The sequence below is a fragment of the Equus asinus genome, chromosome 8 (genome assembly GCF_041296235.1).
Source record: "Equus asinus isolate D_3611 breed Donkey chromosome 8, EquAss-T2T_v2, whole genome shotgun sequence".
NCBI classification, from domain to species: Eukaryota; Metazoa; Chordata; class Mammalia; order Perissodactyla; family Equidae; genus Equus; species Equus asinus.
In genome coordinates this window covers 75625250-75649253 of record NC_091797.1, presented here as the reverse complement: position 1 = coordinate 75649253, position 24004 = coordinate 75625250, and the positions used below count along the sequence as shown (strand labels likewise).

The 24004-nt window shown below is 39.0% G+C and overlaps 1 protein-coding gene across 13 annotated transcripts in view; it reads right to left on the bottom strand.

Moving 5' to 3' along the window:
• Nucleotides 1-24004, bottom strand: part of MPHOSPH9 (M-phase phosphoprotein 9) — a 57764-nt gene that overhangs the window by 12512 nt on the left and 21248 nt on the right. For 12 of the 13 annotated variants that reach the window (XR_011505311.1, XM_070515932.1, XM_014858781.3 and 9 more), the window contains 6 exons: nucleotides 23522-23677; nucleotides 19342-19429; nucleotides 17442-17657; nucleotides 8074-8121; nucleotides 7122-7186; nucleotides 5624-5725 (listed from right to left, as the gene is read on the bottom strand). Coding sequence is in view for 12 of the 13 variants with exons in the window: in XM_014858781.3 (XP_014714267.3) it covers nucleotides 5624-5725; nucleotides 7122-7186; nucleotides 8074-8121; nucleotides 17442-17657; nucleotides 19342-19429; nucleotides 23522-23677 (675 nt within the window). In the remaining variant the exon portion in view is untranslated. The remainder of the gene's footprint in view (nucleotides 1-5623; nucleotides 5726-7121; nucleotides 7187-8073; nucleotides 8122-17441; nucleotides 17658-19341; nucleotides 19430-23521; nucleotides 23678-24004) is intronic. The other variant, XM_044775993.2, reaches the window with a different exon arrangement.

The following is a 24004-nucleotide window of genomic DNA, read 5'->3' as shown; positions in this document are numbered from 1 at the left end:
GACCTGCTTTCAAATATTACTTACACATCGCACAGCAATTTAAAAACTGCATGTAACAATCTTATTTTAGATACATGAATTCTATTTCACGGTTTTCAGATCCAACTGAATTGTTATTTTAGGTTTCTGTCACTTCTGAGCATTCCTGAATCCCAGTCAAGATTCAGGTACTCTCACATCCACACAGCTCTGAACAGCCCCAAAGAGCCCACTGCCACACTGCCCACACTGCATCTCCTTCATATTCCACCACAGCTCAGGTCTGGCTCGTTCCTCCCAGACCTGCACGGTCCAGCAGAATTTTCTGCAAAAACAGAAACATCCCCTATCTGCAGAGGCCAACAGAGCAGCCACCAGTCACATACTGCTACTGAACACCCGCAATGTGGCTAGTGAAGCTGAAGGACCAATTTTTTTTTTTTTTAAGATTGGCAACAGTTGTTAGCTCAGGTGCCAATTTTTTTTTTCTGCTTTTTCTCCCCATATCCCCCCAGTACATAGTTGTATATTTTAGCTGTGGGTCCTTCTAGTTGTGGCATGTGGGATGCTGCCTCAACATGGCCTGATGAGCAGTACCATGTCTGCGCCCAGGATCCAAACTGGCAAAACCCCAGGCCACAGAAGCAGAGCGCATGAACTTAACCACTTGGCCACGGGGCCAGCCCCTGAAGGACCAATTTTTAAATGTTATTTAATTTTAATTAAATTAAATTTAAATAGCCGCACGTGGCTCCTGGCACTACTTATTGAGCCATGCGCTTCTAGACCATTACTCCCCCACATTCTTATGAAAACCCTGCTCGTCTGAGGCTCACGTCATCATACATTAGTGGTCGTTTGCCGGACTTCGGAACCTGACTCACTTTCTCCGCACCTGCTCCTGCTCTCACACTGGGCAGCATCAGCGTCCACAAGTATGGCTGTCCTGGACCTCTCTCCAATGATCCGATTCTGTTCCTCCTCAGTTGCCCCCCTCAGAGGACACTCACTGGACTTTGTCATCACCAGAGAACACAGCCCCTGCTCAAGGAACCAGTCCTCCAAAGGTTCTTTCGGCTCCCAAGTCAAGCAATACCACACACAGCACTCTGACCTGCGATCCTCGGCCTCACCATTTTCTACACGTCAACCCCTCCCGGCTTTCCTAGCTCCTCTCTACCTACTCTGGACCACCTATTCCTGATAATTATTCACTGCCTTGACTCCCTTCCCTCTCACCTTCCATCACACCTGACTGGCAGCAAAAACCTAACCCTGATGACTATAACGATCTCACTTCTTAGTGTCTACACTCCTACAGTTGAGCTTTGCTGGAAAAAAGTCACCCAATGCAGACTAGGGTATCATTACAGAATCACTATCACCATCTCAAGTGGACACCCGACACTGGCTGACAACACAGCTTTCCTGTACTCAGCGAGCTCCGATTCTCCAATACGACTGTCTTACACCCTCTCTGCCTCCTCAGACCTCTCACCCCAACCCTGTCAGGTGATAACCTCGCATCACACTTCAGAGAAGAAAGAGAAACCATGACACAAGAACTCCTGCCTTCCTCTCTCTGCTCCCTTTCACAACCAAACTTTTTAAGAGTTGTGTCTGGGGCCGACCCCACGGCCAAGTGGTTAAGTTCCTGCGCTCTGCCCCTGGGTTCGCCTGTTCAGATCCTGGGCACAGACCTACACACTGCTCATCAAGCCATGCTGTGGCAGCGTCCCACATAGAAGAACTAGAATGACTTAAAAGTACAGGGCCGGCCCGGTGGCGCAGCGGTTAAGTGCGCACATTCCACTTAGGTGGGCCGGGGTTCGCTGGTTCGGATCTCAGGTGTGGACATGGCACCGCTTGGCAAGCCATGCTGTGGTAGGCGTCCCACGTATAAAGTAGAGGAAGATGGGCATGGATGTTAGCTCAGGGCCAGGCTTCCTCAGCAAAAAGAGGAGGACTGGCAGCAGATGTTAGCTCAGGGCTAATCTTCCTCAAAAAAATAAAATAAAATAAATAAATAAAAGTAGGATATACAACTATGTACCAGGGCTTTGGGGGAGGGGAGCAAGAGGAAGACTGGCAACAGATGTTAGCTCAGGGCCAATCGTCCTTACCAAAGAAAGGTTGCCTTAAAAAAAAAAAAGTTGCCCCTTCTATCTATTTTCATTTCAACTTCCAGTCACTCCTTTCCTCCTTTTTTCCTCAATTTTTAAATTAAGAAACATTTCAAAAATTGTTAGAAAATTACAAAGAACATTGTAACACACTCACTCATACTTAGTTTTAACAAATGCTAACATCTTGCCATACTTTTTTTAATTTTAAGGCAAAATTACACATGTATTGTTGTTTGTATTTTTTAAATTACATAAAAGGTATAACATAGACATCCATTTAATGCTTTTCCTACTCAACATCATGTTTGAGATTTACTCATGTTAATACATAAAGCTCTATCATTTTAATCATTTATCTACAGTATGAATATATCAGTTATCTATCCTTTCTCTTGTTGGTGGATGTTTAGGTTCGAATATATCACCTTTAACAATGCTGCAAGTGACAGGTGTAAGAATCTAAGGTAAATATCTAAAACTAGAGCTGTGGATTTTGGGGTGTCCACGTCTTTAGTCTTACTGGATACTGACCACTCTCCAGATGAGCTGTACCGATTTCCAGTCCAACCAGGAGTTTGCAAGTTCCTAGCTCTTCACATCTTTGCAAACTTTACAATGAGTAGACTGTAAGTGTGGCCTGTCTGATGGTGTGAGTGGCCTCCCATTATTGTTTTAATTTGCATTTTTCTGACTACTAGCGAAATGAGCATCTTTTCATTTTTATTAGCCATGTAGGTTTCTTTTTATGTGAACTGCTTGTTTACTGAAGAGGTTTTATTGTTTGTTTATTGAGGAGGTTCTTTTTCTTATTGATTTGTAGGAGTTCTATATATTCTGAATACTAATCCTTGATCGGTTCCTGTTGATTTTAAAATTATAAAATATTTCAACCATGCATAGATATACAGATAATACCCAGGCACCAACCATCCCAATTTATAAAATCTTGATCCTTTGCTACATACTCTTTAGATTTCCAAAGAGTGGAACACTACGGACACAACTAGAGTCCCCTGAGTTCCTCTCCAATCTCATCCCTCCCAAAAGCAACCGCTGATAGTAATTTGTGTTCAGCATTCTCATGCGTGTTTTTATACTTTCACTACATCTGTATGAATCCATAAGATGTGCAGAAGTTTCACATGCTCAAGTCGATATAAATAGTATCCATCCTATTTCTTCTGCAACTAGTTTTTTGTTGTTGTTCCACATTATGTTCTTAAGAATAAACTACGTTGACGGTCTAGTTCAGGCGTCAGCAAATTTCTTCTGTAAAGAGCCAGATGATAACTATCGTAGGGTTTACACACCAGACAGTCTCTGCCACAACTACTCAGCTTCGCTATTGTAGTGCACAGCAGCTACAGACAGTACGTAAGTGAAAAAGCTTGGTGTGTTCCAGTAAAACTTTATTTATGAACACTGAAATATGAGCTTCATATAATTTTCACGTATCATGAAATATTACTCTTTGATTTTTTTTCAAACATTTAAAAACATAAAACGATTCTTTGCTCACAGACCTTAAAAGAACAGGTGTACCAGGAGTTGGCCTGGGGCTGTAGTTTGCCAACCCCTGGTCTGGTGTTGGCACTGTCACGCTGTATAGTATAAGCATATCACAGTATATTAACAGTATATTAACATTCCAGCTGTTAGACGTTTAGGTTGTTTGCATTCTCTCTTCAATACACTACCAACTGGCTTCCACTTCTATCGCTCCATCCAAACTGCTCTCTAGGTCATCAATAACCTCCCGCCTGCAAATCCCACAGACCCTCTCAACCTTCCTCTCACTTGCTCTCTCGGCAGCACTCGACCCAGGAAACTGCCATCAGTTTTCCTCCTAGCTTTCTGGCAGCTCTTTCTCAGGTTCCTTTACCAACTCCTTCTCTACCCGACATCAAAACACTGGGGTTCTTCAGAGCTTTGTCCTGGGACCACTGCTCACTAAACACAACCATCCATCCTATGGCTTTAAGCACTATCTAGAAAGACAACAACAACATTTATAACTCCAGCCTAGATCTTATTTCTTGGCTCCAAACGCAAATTTATAATCGCCTGCTTGATTTCCACTTGGAATTCACATGAATCTCAAACTAAGATATTCAAGATGGAAATTCTGATCTTTACCCGATGGTCTGCTCTTCCCATGTTCAACATGTGGTATTCAGTCGTTTACGACAGAAATGAAGGCGTTAACCCGACACCTCCCTTTCTTACCTTGCCATCCAATTCACAGCCACGTTCTGTGGACTCTACCTGCAGACTCTCTCTCAAATTCTTCTCTTCTGTCCATTTCTACGGCTGACATCCTCTCTCTCCTAGCGCTGCGATAGCCTACCTAGTCTCTCTCCTTCCATTCTTTCCCTCTCCATCTCCTCCTCATGGCAGGTACACTTACAAAATAGCAAACAGATGACACAGTTTTACTATATAAAACCATTCAAGGGCTTCCCAACGGACTTAGAGTAAAATCCAAATTCCCAGCTACGGCTCAGAGAGTGATAGATGCCGGGTCGACAATTTCATCTGGGGTGCTTCACCCCCTTGCTGGCAATATTCAGCCCATACTAGCCTCCTTCAGGTTCTTTGAGCATAAAGTAAACTCTTTCTTACCTCAGCACTTAGTAAGGCCAATTTCTCTGCCAGGGACATCCCTCTCCTTCCCTCCACATGCCCAGCTGGAACAACTCTACAGCTCACCTCTCTGCTTACATGTCACCTCCACAGAAAGGCCTTCCCTGACCCCAACCCTAGCTTCCATTTTGTTCAATCTCAAATGTTCCATTTCACTTACTTACATAATTTTTTCTTTAGATAATTCACTATGTTCTACTAAGATTAATTAACAAAGACCTAGGAAAAGTTTCCCACTTGACAATTATTATTTAGAAAGGTTAAAGTTTACAACTTAATCTTTTTCCGATAAACATCAATATTATGAAGTTATGATCTACTCATTCAACACTCTTTATTTACACCAAAATCATAATAAAAACCAATTCTAATATGGAAAAAACTTATTCTGTAAACATATCAACATAATGCTCTGAAATTATAACAAAGATAATTTTGAAAAACTAAAAAGAAAAAACTACACGACCTAAGGAAGATCCATCTCCATAGGTCTTTCCATTAACACAGGAATAAAATTTGGGAAATTTTAGGGCTAAAAGAACTTTTGAGACGTTCTAGACCAATGTCATTGTTTTTAAAGATGATAAAAGTGGGCTCCAAAAACATTAAGTGATTTGCGTAAGGTCACACAGCTGGGCAGAGTCAAAAAACAAAAATATCCCAAGTCTCCTTACTCCCGATCTGATTCCACTATTCCCTCCTGGCAAATGCCTCTGCCTAAGAGCTTTGATGACATCTAACAATTAGATGTTTTTACACATCTAAGTTCTATGATCATATTTAACCCTTTCTCATGATTTAGACAGATGAGCTTCTCAGTTCAATAAAAGGATACACCTATTTCAAGCTTACAGAGATTAAACGAAACAACTTACTTGGCACGTGACGGTCTCAGGGGAGTTTGAGAATTATGACGAAGACTTAACATGTTTTCATGCTCTACTTGCTTGACCTGAGCTTCAAGTTTTGAAATTGTTCTAATTCAAAAGCAATAAGATAAATTAAGTACATGTCAACAAATTGAAAATATAGCCCAACTATAAATTACTTACTTAACAGACACTTCTAGGAAAGAGGTCACAATAGAGCTGCAAGTCCATAAACCTTTTTCATAGTAAGATGCCACCATTAAACTTCAACAAAATCAGGAAGAATAAATAGGAAGGCAAATACAAAACACTCTACAAAGAAGCATTTCATACACTACAGCTGAAGGAAAAGGGAGCAACAAATGAACTTAACACAGTAAGTTAAAAAAACATTTATAAATTTAACTACAGATCAAAACACACAGGGTACAAATTAAATAAAAACAAAATAAATTCAAGTATTCAAAGAAACTGCAATTCTAACATGTTTAATTCTAATATGTATGGATTCATGCATACGAAATATGTACAGGTAACACTCTCACAAAAGAGGAAGCAGGCTTACACCCAACAGCAGAGCTATTAAAATAACTTCCCATCCCGGACAACTCAGCCTACAGGCAGCTCATCTAATTTGTGCCGTGTTGAGAATAATAGCCTATTTTCAAGTTTACCAACAGAAAACAAGTACTCTGGCCAATTAATTGTTCAGAGCATATCTTGCCATTCTTTCTGTTCTTTTAAATTTGTATATGTCTTCGTCTCATCTTTCAAACTCAAACTTTTACCTACTCTGTTGCAAGGAAGGTTTGAGAACCGCAGCTCTAACAGGGCTGATGCTTTCTACCAACCTGATAAAGAAGCTGTTTCTGGAACTGAATGCATCACTGAAAAGACCTGAGCAGAGAAGAAAGCTGGACAGCATTTCTGTCCCGCCCTATGGGAAGTCCTTAGGAGAGCAGTAAAATCCCTAAATAAGGGACATTTATCTCCTAAAATAAAAAGATGCTCTAAAGTCAATTAGAAATATCTAATAATGTGCCACAGGGACCATTCATGACTGTTCCTACCTAATTAAGTAAACCAAATCATGAATATAGTCCCCAAACCAGGTCTTAAAGAAGGCAGATGACCACAAAATTGGTGTAAATGTTATTTTCTTTTTGGAGCACAAAACTAATTCAGTGAACTAGACTGCCTCTTAAAATTATTTTCAATGGTTTAATATCATTTAAATTTTACCAATGCTGAGAAAATACATAATGTCTGGGGAAATGTACCTTTTAGGCACAACCACCAATATATTGTAATCATTTAAAAGTCTTCTTTGGCTAAAATCAAACATATCTCCAGGTCAGGGGAAGATTAGGATTAAACCTAACTTCAAGGTACTTAAAAATCCTCAAGAAAAGCTTTCTTTTCATCACTTTCAATAAAGACACATGTTTAAGTGCTAAAAGAACGATTAGAGGTGTTTTTTTATTAGTAAGACAATACATTTTACCTTTTCAAATCAGAAATCTGAGTATGAGCATCAAGCAATTTGTTCTCAGTTGTATTTAATGTATCCTACAAAAATAAAGGAAAAAATTCAGATAACTGAAGTATTCAAACGTATTCCTTTTATTTTAAAACACATAACACAGTACTAACCTAAGGCTATACCAGAGAGCTACAAAGAAAATTAGGCAGACACTTGGGAAGTATGGCATCAACCACACAGCCAATACCCATAATTCAAGGGAAAAAATGAGAGCAAAACACCGGTTTATACAACAGCCGTGTGCAGGTCCCCTGGTAACAGGCATAGCCTCTTACACTTTGCTTGGTTAGAAACAATCTAGGGTTAAAATGGACACATTTTAACCACAAACGACTAAAACCTCAGTAAATGGCAAAACAAGTATCTGTGATGATGAGATCTCAGACATAAAGACTGGCTCCTGACCCCCCAGAATCTTGGCTGCCTAGCTGTGCAGGCCTCTTCACTGACCTCGGATAATCGCAATCCTGCGTTTCACACAACAGAAATACGACCACACTTACAGCATTATTGTAGGGTTTCAATGAGTACATATAGGTAGTTCCCAAACAGAGTTTTAATTAAGAATTCAAACATAATCAATAAACTCAACCCCATGAAAAGCTAATGCTGTGAAAAACAAAGCTTTCTATTTAAACAGTATTAATTATTTGCATCTATATGGTATCTTATACTCTTCTAAAAATTTCATCTCAAAAGCAAGAGACATTCAATAAGTATTTGTTAAATTAATGAATCCAACAAACTTGTGAGTTAAACATGTGACAACAAGAGTAATGACTCAGAGAGCATGAGCGAGTGCTCTGGGTCAAACAGCGAGATGGGGACGGAGGAGGGAGATGGGTCAGCTCTGATTTCCAGTCTAAGGCTTTTGCCCCTACATGAAGGTCAGAAGATGAACAATCAACATTACCTTCACTCTTTCGTGTTCTTTTCCAAGGGACTCATACTCTCCTAAAAGCTACAAGGATAAACAAAGAATTGCACCACAAAATTAAACATTATAACAGCAACTCGGGGATAGTCTACAAAATAACTGCCCATATCTTCAAAAATGCCAATGTCATGAGAGAAAAAGGTTAACATACAGTGCCAGATCAAAGGAGACTAAAGAGATGAGAGAAGTGACTACAGGCATGACCCTGGGTGGGGTCCCGGACAGGAAAACAGTCCCGTGACAGCACAATTTGGATATGGACCACATTACGATTGGATTTCTTTATTTTGACAACTGCTCTGTGGCCACGTTTGAGAAGGCCCTTGTTCTTAGGAAACACATCCCCAAAGTGCAGGGGGGAAGGGGCACGATGTCTCCAATGGTTCAAGAGAAGAAAAATATATATATATTCATGTGTAAACATATAGATATGGCGGGATGATAAATACGACAAAATGCTAACAACTGTGATCCTAGGCAAAAGGAATATGACAGTTATTGCAAGTTTTCTGTAAGTTTGAATTTATTTCAAAATAAAAAGTAAAACAAAAATAATGTAGTGTCAATACCCTTAAGTGAGCAGTTTTTTAAAAGATTTAAACTTACTTGCACTGTTCTCTTTTGAATTGCCGTGTACTACTTTTTGCTAAGCTAGTTCCAGAGTAAAGGTACAAGCTAAGTCTAATATAATCAGGTAATTTATTTAAAAATATGTACATGAGACTTCCGGTTAAAGAGGACAGATTCTTCACAGAATTCTCTCTGTGCCCTGAGAGCCCACTAAAGTAACAATGAAGCAATTAAAGAGAAAACAAAAGTGGGAACAGCAACAGGGAGAAATTGCAATGAAGACTAGCTGGGCAGGGGAGGCTACACCCTCCAGGGCCTGAATAAAGGACGCTCAGGGCAAGAAGGCTGATCTCTTCACACCCTGGAGAGGCTCAGACTTGCATCGCAGGTTCCGAAGTGGAGACGGCTGAAGCACAGGGCTGCCCACCAGGCAGAAAGTCCTTAAGCAGAGCGGTGGGAGCCCAGGGCTTCCCCGACCCCACGCAGCAGTGGACAGTTCAGCCAGGCAACAGACACCGGAGACATGAATGGGAGAAAAACACAACTTTGGAAACCCAAGTAACAGAGGCAGGGAGGCAAAGGGATAAAGAGAAAATGACTGAGGACAAGTTTTCAAAAATACCAACCTCATTCTCCCTCCCTCACTGCCCCAGAGCCTGGTTGATGGGTCCCAGACCAGACACTGGAAAACTGAACAACCTCAGGAAAAAGACCTCCACATATTCACATCTGGAGGTTCCTAGGCAAATGGCTGGTGCATACTCTACAGTTGCCCATAAATGAAGGCTACCAGGAAACAAGTCCCATCTGCGCAGAGACTCCAAATAGCTTTTTGCCACCCCACTCTCAAATGAGAGCCTATAAAAGCAGCAACATTGAAAAAAACGTTCACTATGAAATACACTTCAAGTCAAAATGAAAGGTTAACTTAGAAGAAATAATGAATCCAAACTAAAGAAAGGATTGAAAGAAGCTGTTATTAATATCTTCAGAGAAATAACAACATTATATGCATAAAACAAGAACAGAAAGCTATGCATGGACTGGTCTCATGGCATGGTTCAGTGCACTCCACTTCAGCGGCCTGGGTTCACAGGTTTGGATTCCAGGAACAGACCTACACCATTCATCAGCCAAACTGTGGCGGCGTCCCACATACAAAAAAAGAGGAAGATTGGCACAGATGTTAGCTCATGGGGAATCTTCCTGAGCAAAACGAAAAAAAAAGCTATGAAAAACTAAATCAGAGAACAAGAAAAAGCTCTTAGAAGCTTAGAGAGAGGACATAAATTTGATACTGAGACCAGAAAATAAAGAATAAAGAGGCGATGATGCAAACTAAAGCATGAAAAAGTCTTAGAGAATCAACCCATGTAATGCAACATCTACTGGTAAAAGTTCCAGAAAGAGAGAACAGAGAAAAGAGAAGTAGGAAATTAATTGAGAAATTAGCAAGTTTTACAGAACTGAAAGACATTAATTTCAAGACTGGAAGAACCTGCGTCCCAAATGATGAACAAAAAAGAGCCAGTCCATCAAGGCACACTGTCACAGAATTCAGAGCACTGAGGACAAAAAGGAGGTGCTGACAGACTTCCAGGAGGAGCTCTGAACTCATTCAAAAGGAATGAGAAACACAACTACTAAACGCAATGTCTGATCCTTGGCTGGCTTCCAGACCAAAAAGCACAAACCTAAACACCTATAAAGGACATTATTTAGATAAGTGGGGAAATTTGAATACAGACCGCATACTAGATACTAGTATTATATCAATGTTAAATTCCCAAGTATGATAATTGGGCTGAGATGATGCAAGAGAAGGTAGTGTCCTTGTTCTTGGGAGCTACCTGTGGAAGAATTTAGGGATATAACCTCACAATGCCTGCAATTTACTCCCAAAGAGTTCGGCAAGAGGAAACTGTTTGTACACCACAAAGACAAAAAGCGAATGTGTAAAACTCACACTTGGGGAATCTAGGTAAGGAATAGACCCAAGTTGTCACTGCACCATTCTTACGCTTCTTCTGCAGCCTTCAAGCTTTTAAAACAAAAAGATGGAGGAAAAACAAAAGCCATGGGACGGAGGTGGGGGCAGAAGGAAGAGAAGTGATCCTCAGGTATCTCACGGGCAACAGAAAACAACAGGACAAAGTCTTCAAAATTCTGATGGAAAGAAAACAGAGAGCCAGAATTCTATACTCAGCCCAGTGACATGTGAAGGAACTAAATCTTCATCCACAATAATTATGGACAGGTTAAAAATTCAAGAAACAATATAAGCACCTTATTTAGAAATACAGAGATAAATACTAGAATATGGTGCCTAAGAGGAAAAAGCTAACATAGGATGTAAAAAAAAAAAGCATAATACTGGGGCCAGCCCTGCGGCCTAGTGGTTAAGTTCGGCGTGCTCCACTTTGGCGGCTCTGGTTCGGTTCCTGGGAGCAGACCTACACCACTCTTTGGCTGCCATGCTGTGGCAGCAACCTACGTACAAAACAGAGAAAGAGTGGCACAGATGTTAGCTTAGGGTGAACCTTCCTCAAGCAAAAAAAAAAAAGAGGAAGATTGGCACCTATGTTAGCTCAGGGCAAATCTTCCTCAGCAAAAAAAAAAAAGTGTACTACTTTGGTGAGAGACTTCTTTTTTAAAGATTTAAAGCAACAGAGATATAAACCATGTTCACATTTATGTATGGCAAGATTCAATATTTTAAGTCTCAGTTGTCCTGAATTCCATCTACAAATTCAGTACAATTCCAACCAAAAGCAGAGTTTTTCATGAAATGCGTTAAGCTGATGGTAATATTTATATGAAATAAAATAGGGGCTGGCCCAGTGCTGCAGCGGTTAAGTTCACACATGCCACTTCGGCAGTCCCGAGTCTCATGTCAATTTAATTCCTAGACCAGCTAGAGGGACCTAGAGGGCAGAGGGACAGTTCTTCCTCCCCCACAGTGTGGTTTCAACTCAGGGACAAATAAACAGATCAGCAGAGCAGACCAGAGAGCGCCAAAACACACTCATACAGGAAAGAAACGTAATATACAACAGAGGTGGCATTAAAGGTCAGTAAGGAAAGGATAATCTATTTAAAAAGGGTGCTTCAACAACTGTTAATCATTTGGAAAAAAATCAAGTTCAATTCCTCAAGTTCAATACCATAGATGAGAGAGAATTTCAGGCAGATTAAAGGCCTAAATATATAAAGCAAAGCTTTACAATTTTAGAAGGCAATATACAGGAAAATAATTTTCTGATCTTTGGGTAGAAAAAGATTTTGTAAATAAGACATAAAGGAGGCCCAAACCATAAATTAAAAGACTGTATTTTGGACACTGAAATACGAAACCTGTACCCCATAACAGACACTACAGATAGTGAAAAGCCAGCCACAAGCCAGGAGAAGAAAACTGCAATTCACACAGCCATTCCACATGGATCAAACCGAAAGAGGTCTGACAACAGCAAGCACTGGGAACAATCTAGAAAAATAAGAATTCTCATACATCGCTGGTAAGAAAGTAACTGGTGCAGCCACTTGAGCGAGCAAGTGAGCAGCATTCTGAGGAAGACGGCCGTGCCCTCACACGCGCAGTCTCACGGCAGACTATGTCCCCAAAACGGCCACAGCAATACTTCAGCTCACACAGGCTCTTCCAGAATCTTGCTGCGGTGGTATCTACTTCCTCTTCCCTTGAACCTGGGCAGGAATTTGGGGCTATTTAAGAAACAGAATGTGACAGAAGTGATGCTGTATGACTTCCAGGGCTAGGTCATAAAAGGCAACGTGGCTATCATGAGCCGGCCGGATGGCACAGTGGTTAAGTGTGCACGTTCTGTTTTGGCAGCCCAGGGTTCGCCAGTTCGGATCCTGGCTGGGGACATGGCACCGCTTGGCAAAGCCATGCTGTGGTAGGCGTCCCACATATCAAGTAGAGGAAGATGGGCACGGATGTTAGCTCAGGGCCAGTCTTCCTCAGCAAAAAGAGGAGGATTGGCAGTGGATGTTAGCTCAGGGCTAATCTTCCTCAAAAAAAAGGCAACGTGGCTATCAGGACACTCTTTCAGGACACTTGTCCTTGGTACTCAGCCATCACATTGCACAGAGGCCCACATCAGCCCACAAGGAGAAGACTGGCAGCCTTAGTCTACAGGCATCATCAACAACCAGCTCCCAGCCTTTGAGTTTCCAGCTGAGGTCCTAGATATGGCAGAGCAGACAAGCTGCCCCTGCTGTGCCCGGGCCAGAGTCCTGGACCCCTGAGTCCATGAGCAGAATATGTCCAGTTTGGGGTTGTTTTATAGCTCTGGTAACAGGAACAATACCCTAGAGGTACTTGTAAATGTTCACGAGGAGAAATGTATAGGAATGTTCATGGTAGAACTGCTCATAACAGTAATAAAGAGAAACTGGCAATAAGAAAATGGATAAATAAACTGTGGAAGTTTCACACAACAGAATACTACACAGGGATGAAAACAAATGAACTAGTGCTACAGGTATCTGCTTGGATAAATCTTACAAATAAAAAAAGATTGCAAAATAGTAAACACAGTATGATAACATTTATACAGTTTTAAGATATGCCAAACAAACCACATTGATTAAGCAGACATACACATGTAATAATACTAAGACATGGGAATGGCATTCACACTATGCAGATCAGTTACTCCTACAAAGGCAGAGGTGATCAGAAAAGGGCACAGAGGAACTTCAATGTATCTGTAGTATTTTAATTCTTAGGATGGGTGGTGGAGTCCATGTGTACTTCTTGTGTTATTCTTCATACCAGAAATATTTCAAATATAAATGTTTAAATAAAAATGAATAAAAGCTACATGTATCAACATGGTAAAACCCAGAAACAATGTTGAGAGAAACAAACAGGCTGCAGCAGGATATATGCAGTGCAATACAATTCATATATGGTTTAAGAACATACAAAACATTACTATACATATGTTCACAGACACATGCATATGTAGTAAAAGTAAAAAGCAATGCACGGGGGTAACTAAGAGCACATTTAGCGTAGACAGCACCTCTAGGGTGTGGAAGAAAGGAAAAGAAGAGAGTGTTTCAACTCTATCTACAGATGGCTAGTATATGGGTATTCAATGTATTACTCTCTAGTCCTCTCTGTATGCTTGAAATATTTGACATGATGAATGCAAAGAAAGTGAGTGTTACCACTGGCAACATTAATATAATTTCAGGTGAAAACAGCATTCTAGCTATTCTCTGCTGCTCCACTGCTACTCGAATACAATTGTGGTGGGTTTTTGAATAAACAAAAACGACGACATTCCAGTAGCAATGAATATACCTAGATCTCGGTTTCTAAATACCATTTTCCACTTAAAGGAACCAGGGCTCCTTGAAAAAAATGAACCGATTTAGGGCTGGGGCTGGAAAAGTTCAAGATGAACCTGGAACATCTTGCTGCGCCAAGAAGTTTCGACTGGCTCAAAGAATGATAGGCAGGTCGAAAGGACACAGAAGCCAGCTTGACACGTATCCCTTTGGGCAAAACCAGAACAATGCAAGCATCCAAATAATAACCATAGTAAAAAAGAACTATAACTCACTGAATAAAATAAGAATCCATGAGCCCACACTGATATGAATAAAGAAAGCAGAAAGGAGAGTGCCTTCTTTCAGTAAAACGTAGAAGGAACAACAGAATTGGAAAAAGCACCATTTGGCACCCATCACAGTAATTACTTGTTTCAGGCAAGATTCCTCAGTGGATGCTAAAGCTAGTGGGTAAAAGTTTACTGAGAAAAAGGTGATTTACAGAGTCTTAAATTATCCTCTCATAAGTTACTCATTAATTAAAAGGCAGGGGCCATAACCTTCCAGTGGAGACACCTGGGAATCACCACCTTGCCCAAGTGATGGAAGTTAATACCACCAAGTCAACACGTGCCTCCTAATCAGGTGTGCTAAGAAGGGCTCAGCTCACTTCTGGGGAATTCCTGTGCATTCTAACAACTGGAATCTAACTGTGAAGAAACACAAACCCAAAATGAGGAACAGTGCTGTCCAGCACAACTTTCTACAAGGATGGGAGAAATCTCTATCGGCACTGCCCTAAAAACAGTAGCCACTAGCCACATGTGACTACTGGGCACTTGAAATGCGGTGAGTACAACTGAGGAACTGAATTTTAAATTTTATTTAATTGTAGTCAATGTAAATTGAAAAAGTCACACGTGGCTAGTGGCTACCATATTAAAAGCACAGTTCTATAAGGTAATTATTCTATCATCTTCAAAGAGTTTTAAGGTTATAAAAGACAAAGAAAAAGAAAAACTGAGAACTATTCCAGATTAAAGGACATTAAAAAGATGTGACAACTCGATGCAACATATAGTCCTGGTTTGGGTCCTGGACAAGGGGAAAACAAAGTCTTTTCTTTTGGTATAAAGAACATTAGTAGTATAATTTGCAAAAGTTATATAAATTAAATAAGACTACTATATTTATGTTAATTTCCTAATTTTGATCTGGTTATATAAAAGACTGCCTTTGAAGTAGTTAAAGGTTCATTAGATAAAGCACATATTGTAAAATGCTAACATTCAGAAACTAAGTGAGGGATATATATAAATTCTTTATACAATTTTACTACTTTCTGTAAGTCTGATATTATGTGAAAGTAAAAAATACAAGAAGTTTTAAAAACCAGGAGTTCCTGTATTCACATGCACTAAAATGAGACCATTAATACATATGAATAAGAACAGTAATAAAGCCATGTAAAGTTCTAATTAAATACGGCATAATGAACAGAGTGTTTATATCCACTCCCTCCTGAAACTTTACTATAATAACTGTGAAGGAATAAAAAACATATAGTGCTTGTTGAAATGACATGCTAAAAATGGTACTGTACTTCTGTGATTTTCCTAATAACCCAAAGCCCCAGTCTAATCGTGAGAAAAACATCAGAAAAATTCCAAGGGACATCCTACAAAATATCTGATGAGCACCCCTCAAAACTGTCAAGGTCATCAAAAAGAAGTCTGAGAAACTGTCCCAGCCCAGAGGAGCCTAGGGAGACAGGATAACTAAACGTAGAAAGTCCTGGAACAGAAAAAAGAACATGAGGGAAAAATGAAGGAAATCTGAATAAACTATGGAGTTTAACTAATAATAACGTATCAATATTGGTCCATTAATTGTGTCAAATATACCATACTAATATAAGATGTTAATAAGAGGGGAAACAGTGCAGGGTATGTGGGAACATTACTATCGTCTCAATTTTTCTGTAAATCTAAAACTGTTGTAAAAAAAAAGTATTTTTTAAAAAGTAAAGTATGACTGCATACTACGGAAGTTTCCAGGTAGGGAAAGTTTCCAAAGTTGTCTCCCAGGCATTCTTCTTCTCAGGAGATGTACTCTAGCAAAACAAAGAGTTAAATCGAAAAAGAAGACATAGGATCCACGGAAAACGATAGATCCAAAACAGGAAAGAAGCAAGGACAATTTCCAGGATGACAGCGAAGGAGAGTCCTAGATCATCTGTGTGTCAGACCTCAAGAGCCATCAATTCAGACTGAAGCAAGGGTATTGGGGTGGGGGCTGGGGACAGTGAGTGCTAGGCATATAGAAAAGTAAGCAGATAAAAAAACAAGGCAATTGTGAATTCTAGGAAAAATAAAAGTCATAAGAGAAAGGAAATCACTGTACAGTAATCACTGTATACCACAGCTTAGCTCTAAACAATATTTACAGACAATATACTGAATATTGATTGAACTATAAATGATAATATATCATATTTCAAATGTAAGACACCACTGACTAGAAATCATACCATTATTTTATGTTATTTTCTAGAGAAAAAAATGTTGCCCATTAAAATACGACACTATGGTGTAAAGATGCATTCCAACTTCAGAGTTGTTACAAGGTAAAAGAATAAGCTTCTTAGAATCAATTTAATCTATTAATCACATCGGAAGGAGAGGGAGAAATCTTTGTATCGGGAACAAATGCAGAAAGAAAGCTAAACTGTGATCTTGCACAGAAGGAAGTTAATAGATAATGTCTGATATTGAAAAGAGGGGGAAAAAAGGAAAGAGCAACATAAATTTGCTATTTAGAAATATGGAGGAAAATGCTAGAAGGAATAGCTAAAGAGCTGAAAGTAACGGCCTCTATGATAGTGGACTCCAAGGTAGGGAGAGGTGGCAAAGATTGCTGTTTTTCATTTGAGATTTGACTATTTAAACCATTTACATGTATTACTTTCATGTAAAGAAATTCTAAAAACCAAAGCAACAAGAATCAAATCTAAAGCTATAAGGAAGTAAATTTCAACACCTGAAATACTGTGATTTTTTTATATACCATGACAGAGGATATTAAGAAAACCTGAAACCTAATCCAGTTTCAATGTTATATGAATCCAAATTTTAAGTGAAATTAAATCAAAGTGAAAAAAGTTCAATCAAACCTGTTCTAAATCCGGTTCATTTTACCCTGCCAGACACAGATGTTAATCTGAGATAGCTCAAAAGTTGACCTGCTGGAGACAGACAGGCGTGGGAGCGACAGCAGTTCTGAAAGCTCTGACTTCCTGCTTCAAGATAAGACCCAACTGACTCCACCAGAAGGGTACATATTTGCAGCTACAGCAAAGGTATGTAACACAGAAATAAATATGGAAAAAGTCAGCACAGCTTGGAAGAGTACAATATCTAAAATCACTTTTAGCCAATCAAGTCATTAAGTTATCATTAAATGTCACTTACATCTTGAAACATTTTGTTTTCTCGTTTCAGTCTAGCTTCTTTATCATCTGAGAGTTTGTAAGCGTTCTCAAAGGCTTCTTCTAAATCCTGCAGTCTAGATTTTAGTCGCATGATGGTATTATCTTTTTCTTTATTACTTGTTCTCATTTCCTCAATTCGTTCCTGCAAAATTTTGGAGGCACTGCTGGCTGTATTGAAGCGTTCTCTGAACTCATTCTACAAAACAAAGACAAGGATAATAAATTGTTTCTAATAAAAAGAAATAGAAGTCTCAAAAGCAACTAATAAACTGTGGGTATTAAAATATAAAGAAAAGTAATAAAACAAAACTTACAAATGGAAATCAACACATTTAAACATTTTGTTAACCCTGGGATGGAGACTAGAAAGGATTGCTTTACTAGAATGTTAGCTCCATGAGATTATCATCAAGTAGAGACAGAAATCATTGTCTGAGGCATTATGATTCTAGGACTCATCTGTAGATCACTATAATGAGGAAAAAATAACCATGGCTATTAGGGAAACGGTTCTGAAAGTATAGCTGGAATTTGTCACTGCACATTAATATTTATGGGGAAAAAAGCATTTCTTACCCTATTCTCTCACTTACTATGAAAATAAAAAATTCAAAATGCATCTGATATATTAATATTCACTTAACAATCATTTCTTGAATATCCACTAGGTGCCTGGCACTACGGTGCTAGAAATATAAGATTAACAAGAAACATAAGTCCCTGACTTCATAAAGTTTATAGTTTAGGAGGAGACAAAGATTAAAAAGACATCAAAGACAAAAACACAGTGTATAGAACATAACTGGCATTGTGCACCAAAACACTGTTTTCAAGGTTACATGCAGAAGAACAAACTTGGTCATCACATGAAAAAAAAATTTATTTAAGATTAAAAGTTTATGCATTCCTAGTTATATATCCAAGAAAACTGAAAACATATCCACACAAAATCTTGTATACAAATGTTCATAGCACTATTATTCCTAAGAGGCAAAGAGTAAAACCAACCCAAACATTCACCACCTGACGCACAGATAAACAAAACGTGGTCTAGCCATACAGTAAGATATGACTCGGCCACAAAAAGAATTATGTACTGATACAAGCTACAACATAGATAAACCTTGAAAACATTACGCTAAGTGAAACAGTCACATATTGCTTGATTCCATTTAGATCAAATGTCCAGAAGAGGCAAATCTATAGAAACAGAAAGTAGAATAGGTTGCCAGTGGCTGGGGAGAAGGGGTTGGTTGGGGGTGACGGCTAAGGGGTTCAGAGTTTCTTTTTGAGAAAAATGTTCTAAAATTTATCGTGGCGATGGTTGCACAAGTCTGTGAATACAGTAAAAAAGAGTGAATTGTACACTTTAAAAGGGTGAGTTTTGGGCCAGCCCAGTGGTGCAGCAGTTAAGTGCGCACATTCCGCTTCAATGGCCGGGGGTTCGGGGGTTCGCCAGTTCGATCCCAGGTGCAGACATGGCACCGCTTGGCACGCCATACTGTGGTAGGCATCCCACATATAAAGTAGAAGATGGGCACAGATGTTAGCTCAGGGCCAGTCTTCCTCAGCAAAAAGAGGATGATCAGCAGCAGTTAGCTCAGGGCTAATCTTCCTCAAAAAAATAAAAATTTAAAAAATTTAAAAAAATAAAAGGGTGAGTTTTATGATATGCAAATTTTAAAGGGTAAAAGTTTATAGTGTCATATGAAGCCAAGAGCAATCAAAATATAAATGTACTTAAGACATTCTAAAGGAGACAACAAAAAACATAACCAATGTTTTTATAAAACTAGCCATTTGTAAAGTTCAATTAATAAAAAGGCTTAAATTTTTAACATTAAGTCAACAGAACAACAAAAAATAGGGTGCTTACTTACCACTTCTATTTCCAATAAGTTATTCTTATTTTCAAGTGTTCTCACACGACTAGTAGCTTCATTCAGAGCACTATCTAATTGGCCACATCTAAAAACCATAAATTGAAATGAAACAATTAGAAGATAAAATCCTTTCCCTTAAAAATATTATATAATCTAACTGATTCTCCAATATATAACATAAAACAAATTTTCCAAAGTTAGCTAAGACTCAGGATGCCATTTTAGTAAAATATATCCCAATGAACCTGATATTATAGCATCCAGAGGCAATAACGATATACAAAGGTCCCTAAGAAATACTAAGTGAAAAAAGCAAGATATGAACAGACATTGTACAACCATGTTCACAGCAGCATTATTCACAACAGCCAAAAGGTGGAAGCAACCCCAGTGTTCATCAAGGAACAAAGGGATAAACCAAATGCGATATATATACACACACAGATACAAAGACACAATGGATTATTCAGTCTTAAAAATGAGGGAAATCCCGACACATACTACAACACGGATAAACCTCAAGGACATTATGCTAAAAGAAATAAGCAGTCAAATACTGTATGATTCCACTTATACAAGGTACCCAGAGACATCAAATTAATAAAGACGGAAAGTAGAATGATAGTTGCCAGGGGCTGGGGGGAGAAGAGAATGCGGAGCTGTTGCTTAACGGGTACAGAGTGTCAGTGTTGCAGGAGGAAAAAGTTCTGGAGATGGATAGTGGTGATGGTTGCACAAAGTGAATGTACTTAATGCCAGTGAACTGTACAATTAAAAATGGTTCAAACAGTAAATTTTACTTAAATTTTACCACATTAAAAAACAAAATTTAGAGGCCAGCCCCGTGGCTGAATGGTTAAGTTCACGCACTCCGATTCGGCGGCCCAGGGTTCTGACGGTTCGAATCCTAGGGGTGGACATGGCACCACTCATCAGGCCATGCTGAGGCGCCGTCCCACATGTCACAACTAGAAGGACACACAACTAAAAATACAGAACTATGTACCGGGGGGCTTTGGGGAGAAAAAGGAAAAATAAAATCTTTTAAAAAACTAATAAAAAAGATTTTAATTTTAAAAAAGCAAGATATAAAAGACTGCATAAAATAGCTTGATCTTAGTTATGAAAAAATCTCTATACACATATATGCATTATGATTTCTAGAAGGAAGCAAAAAATGAAATTAAGTATGGGATGTGAAAAGAGAGACTGGGGTACGGAGACTCCTTATATAGCCTTCTGTACTTTTTCAAATAAATGTATTATTCTTATAATGAAAGAATTTCTTTGTAAAGTTAATTATCATAGAACCTCAAAGTAACAAAATGTACTAAAGAATTTGGTTACCATTTTAACTCAGTGTTTAATGATGTATTGTGAATAAAAGCTACTATCTGTTTGGCACTGATTGCACATCCAGTCTATGTTAAGCACTTTGCATTCATCCTCACAATTCCATGAGTAAGGACTGTCACCATTCCCATTTTACAGATGAGAAAACAAAGGCAGAGAAGTTAAATTCCTCCTGAGTTTCTAAGCCAGGCCCTCTGGCTCCAGAGTTCATACTCCTAGCCACTATGCACTAATGCCTTGCAGAAATGAAGTACTAATAACTGTTCTTGAAAGAAAGATCACTAAATAGCCAAGTGTAGGTGTGTTAACTGTACTTTTCTGTGTTAATTACCACACTGATTCTGGTATGCCAGACATCTTGTCTGCTGAGTTGCAACTGTGTGACATAACAATCTGATATCACAGCTGGCCTACAATCTAAGTGTTAATGGCCCATTTGCAGTAGCAGTGGGATTCTCAAATTTGCAATTTTAAGTCTGAAAAAAAAGTGCTGCTGTGTATGCTGACAACATAATATTGGTTTTGGTCTTAGGTGAATCACTTCTCCAGTTCTAAATGATTGCAACTTGTCATTTTGTTTCTATTGTCATCTGTAACACAGTTTTATACTGTTTAAGCGAAGTTGAATCCTTTTGGGAGTAGTAGGAGAAAATAATGTATTGCTATTCACTTGCACGCTGTTGTTATATTTACTCCAGTACCCTACATTGCTGCTGTTATTGTTATAACACATCCACTTCCAGAAAACTCTGGGGGCCAGCCCAGTGGCGTAGTGGTTAAGTTTGCGTGCTCTACTTCAGTACCCCGGATTTTGCTGGTTTGGATCCTGGACGCATGCCTACACACTGCTCATCAAGCCATGCTGTGGCAGCATCCCACATACAAAATAGAGGAAGACTGGCACAGACGTTAGTTCAGGGACAACCTTCCTCAAGCAAAAAGAGGAAGATCAGAAACAGACGTTAGCTCAGGGATAATCTTCCTCACCAAAAAAACCCCACAAACAAACAAAAAGAAAACTGACTTTCAATCTGCTCCACATACATTCTCTCACTGCTCCTTGTGCTCTAGCAGTTTCTAGATATGGAAATGCTTTAACTAGCTGTCATTTACTAGTGTCTTCTTTGGCACCCTGTCTTTACCCTAACAAGGTCCACCGATGGATTTTTTTCACACTTGTTTTACAACAGGAAGTACCTGTGGCCAGCTTTGTCGTCTTAAAAAAAAAAAAAAAAGGAGGAACTTTCCCTAGCCTACTATCTACTCTTTCCCTTTGGTCATAGAAAGCCTAAGCCTGGCTTTTTTTTCTGGCCCTTTTCAAATCACTTCTCTCTACCATTGTGCCCCATCCCCACCAACAGCAGCAAACCGGAAGCTGTACAAACACTCAGGAATACGACAGCGTGTTAACTACCACAGCAAGCACAAACTAGTGTAACAGCTAGTTTCCCTATAATTCTGCAAATTAAACTGTCAACTGGACCAGAAGATTTCAGTTCCTTCCTAACCTTTTTTCAAGGGGCTTTGTCTTTTTTGCCCTAGAGAAGAATCCTTTGCTATCATCTAGACCTGAGCAATTTTCAGTGTGCTTAAGTCCCACTTAATTGAAAGTATGTTGCAAGTATGCTATTATTAACACTAGTTAAAGCATCAAATTGTGTAGATGATTCTCTCTCTCTAAAATAGGTGTAAAGCTATGCCTAATACAAGGTCATTCTCGATGTGGTAAATATACACAATGGAATACTACTCAGCCATAAGAAATGATGACATCCGGCCATTTGTGACAACATGGATGGACCTTGAGGGTATTATGCTAGTGAAATAAGTCAGAGGGAGAAAGTCAAATACCGTCTGATCTCACTCATAAGGAGAAGAGCCATCACAGAGACAGAGATTGGACTGGTGGTTACCAGAGAGGAAGGGGGAGGGGGAGGGTGAAAGGGGTCATTAGGCACATGTGTGTGGTGATAGACTGGTCTTTGAGTGGTGAACATGATGTAATCTACAAAGAAATCGAAATATAACAATGTACACCCAAAATTTATATAATGTTACAAACCAATGTTACTGCAATAAAAAATAAATAAAAGGGCTATTCTCCTCTGTGTTTCCATGGGTTTTTTGAACAGGATAATTGCTTCCACAGATTCATGAGTGTCTGAGATAAAGTCATTGAGTATCTGGGTATAAAAACGGGGTGAGGGGCCAGCCCAGTGGCACAGCGGTTAAGTTCGCACGTTCCACTTCTCAGCGGCCCAGGGTTCATCAGTTTGGATCCTGGGTGTGGACATGGCATGGCTCGGCAAAAGCCACGCTGTGGTAGGCGTCCCACATATAAAGTAGAGGAAGATGGGCATGGATGTTAGCTCAGGGCCAGTCTTCCTCAGCAAAAAGAGGAGGAGTGGCAGTAGTTAGCTCAGGGCTAAGCTTCCTCAAAAAAAAATTTAATTAAAAAATAAAAAATAAATAAAAATGGGGTGAGAACTGCCCCAGGACATTAGTCACAGACTTCTTATTAGAGAATCCATATGCTGTACTAATCCTTCCATAAATGACATTCCTCTCTGTATACAAAATCTGCTCAACTGTTTCAGTATTTTGCCCATATGAAACAAATGTCCTCATGTCAGTTATAAGTGTATTGTAAGAGGTTGGTTCAAATCTGTAAAAATAATTACTTAGGCAAACACTTTTCTGTCTTAAAATTTTCAAATCTGAAACGTTTTCAAAGTGCTTTATCATCACAACATATCACATTTGGGGAAAATAATCTATCCAAGTTGGAGAAACATTAACTTTACAGTTAAATTATAAGTTTTACCTGTCTATAAGAATTTGATTGGTTTTCTTCCAATCTTCAACTGCAGAAATTTCTTTTGCCTCCAGTTTCTGTTTCAAACTATTTATTTCTGATTCATAATAAGCTCGAAGATCTGCTATGTGTCGAGCATGCTTTTCCTTCAGGTTCTGCCTAATCCTGTTGGTGGGAGTAAAAAAAATTATTAGGAAAGCATCTCTTCACTCTCTATCCTGTAAAAGAAACCAAAAATATAGTCACTCATAAGCAAAAGTACAGTCTTTTTCCTTCTCACACCCACAGAAAATAATAAATTAATTCATAAGTTGACCACTAATAAAGTGAAGGAAAGAAAGCATGTATCATTTAATTTTTAGATGCTCTACCTTAAAAATGCTACATCTCTTTTTTTAAGATTATACGTTACTAAAGTTCAATAAAAATCATTTTCATCATTTAAGCAGACATCATAGAAAATCTATTAACATTACAAGCCATTCACTGAAA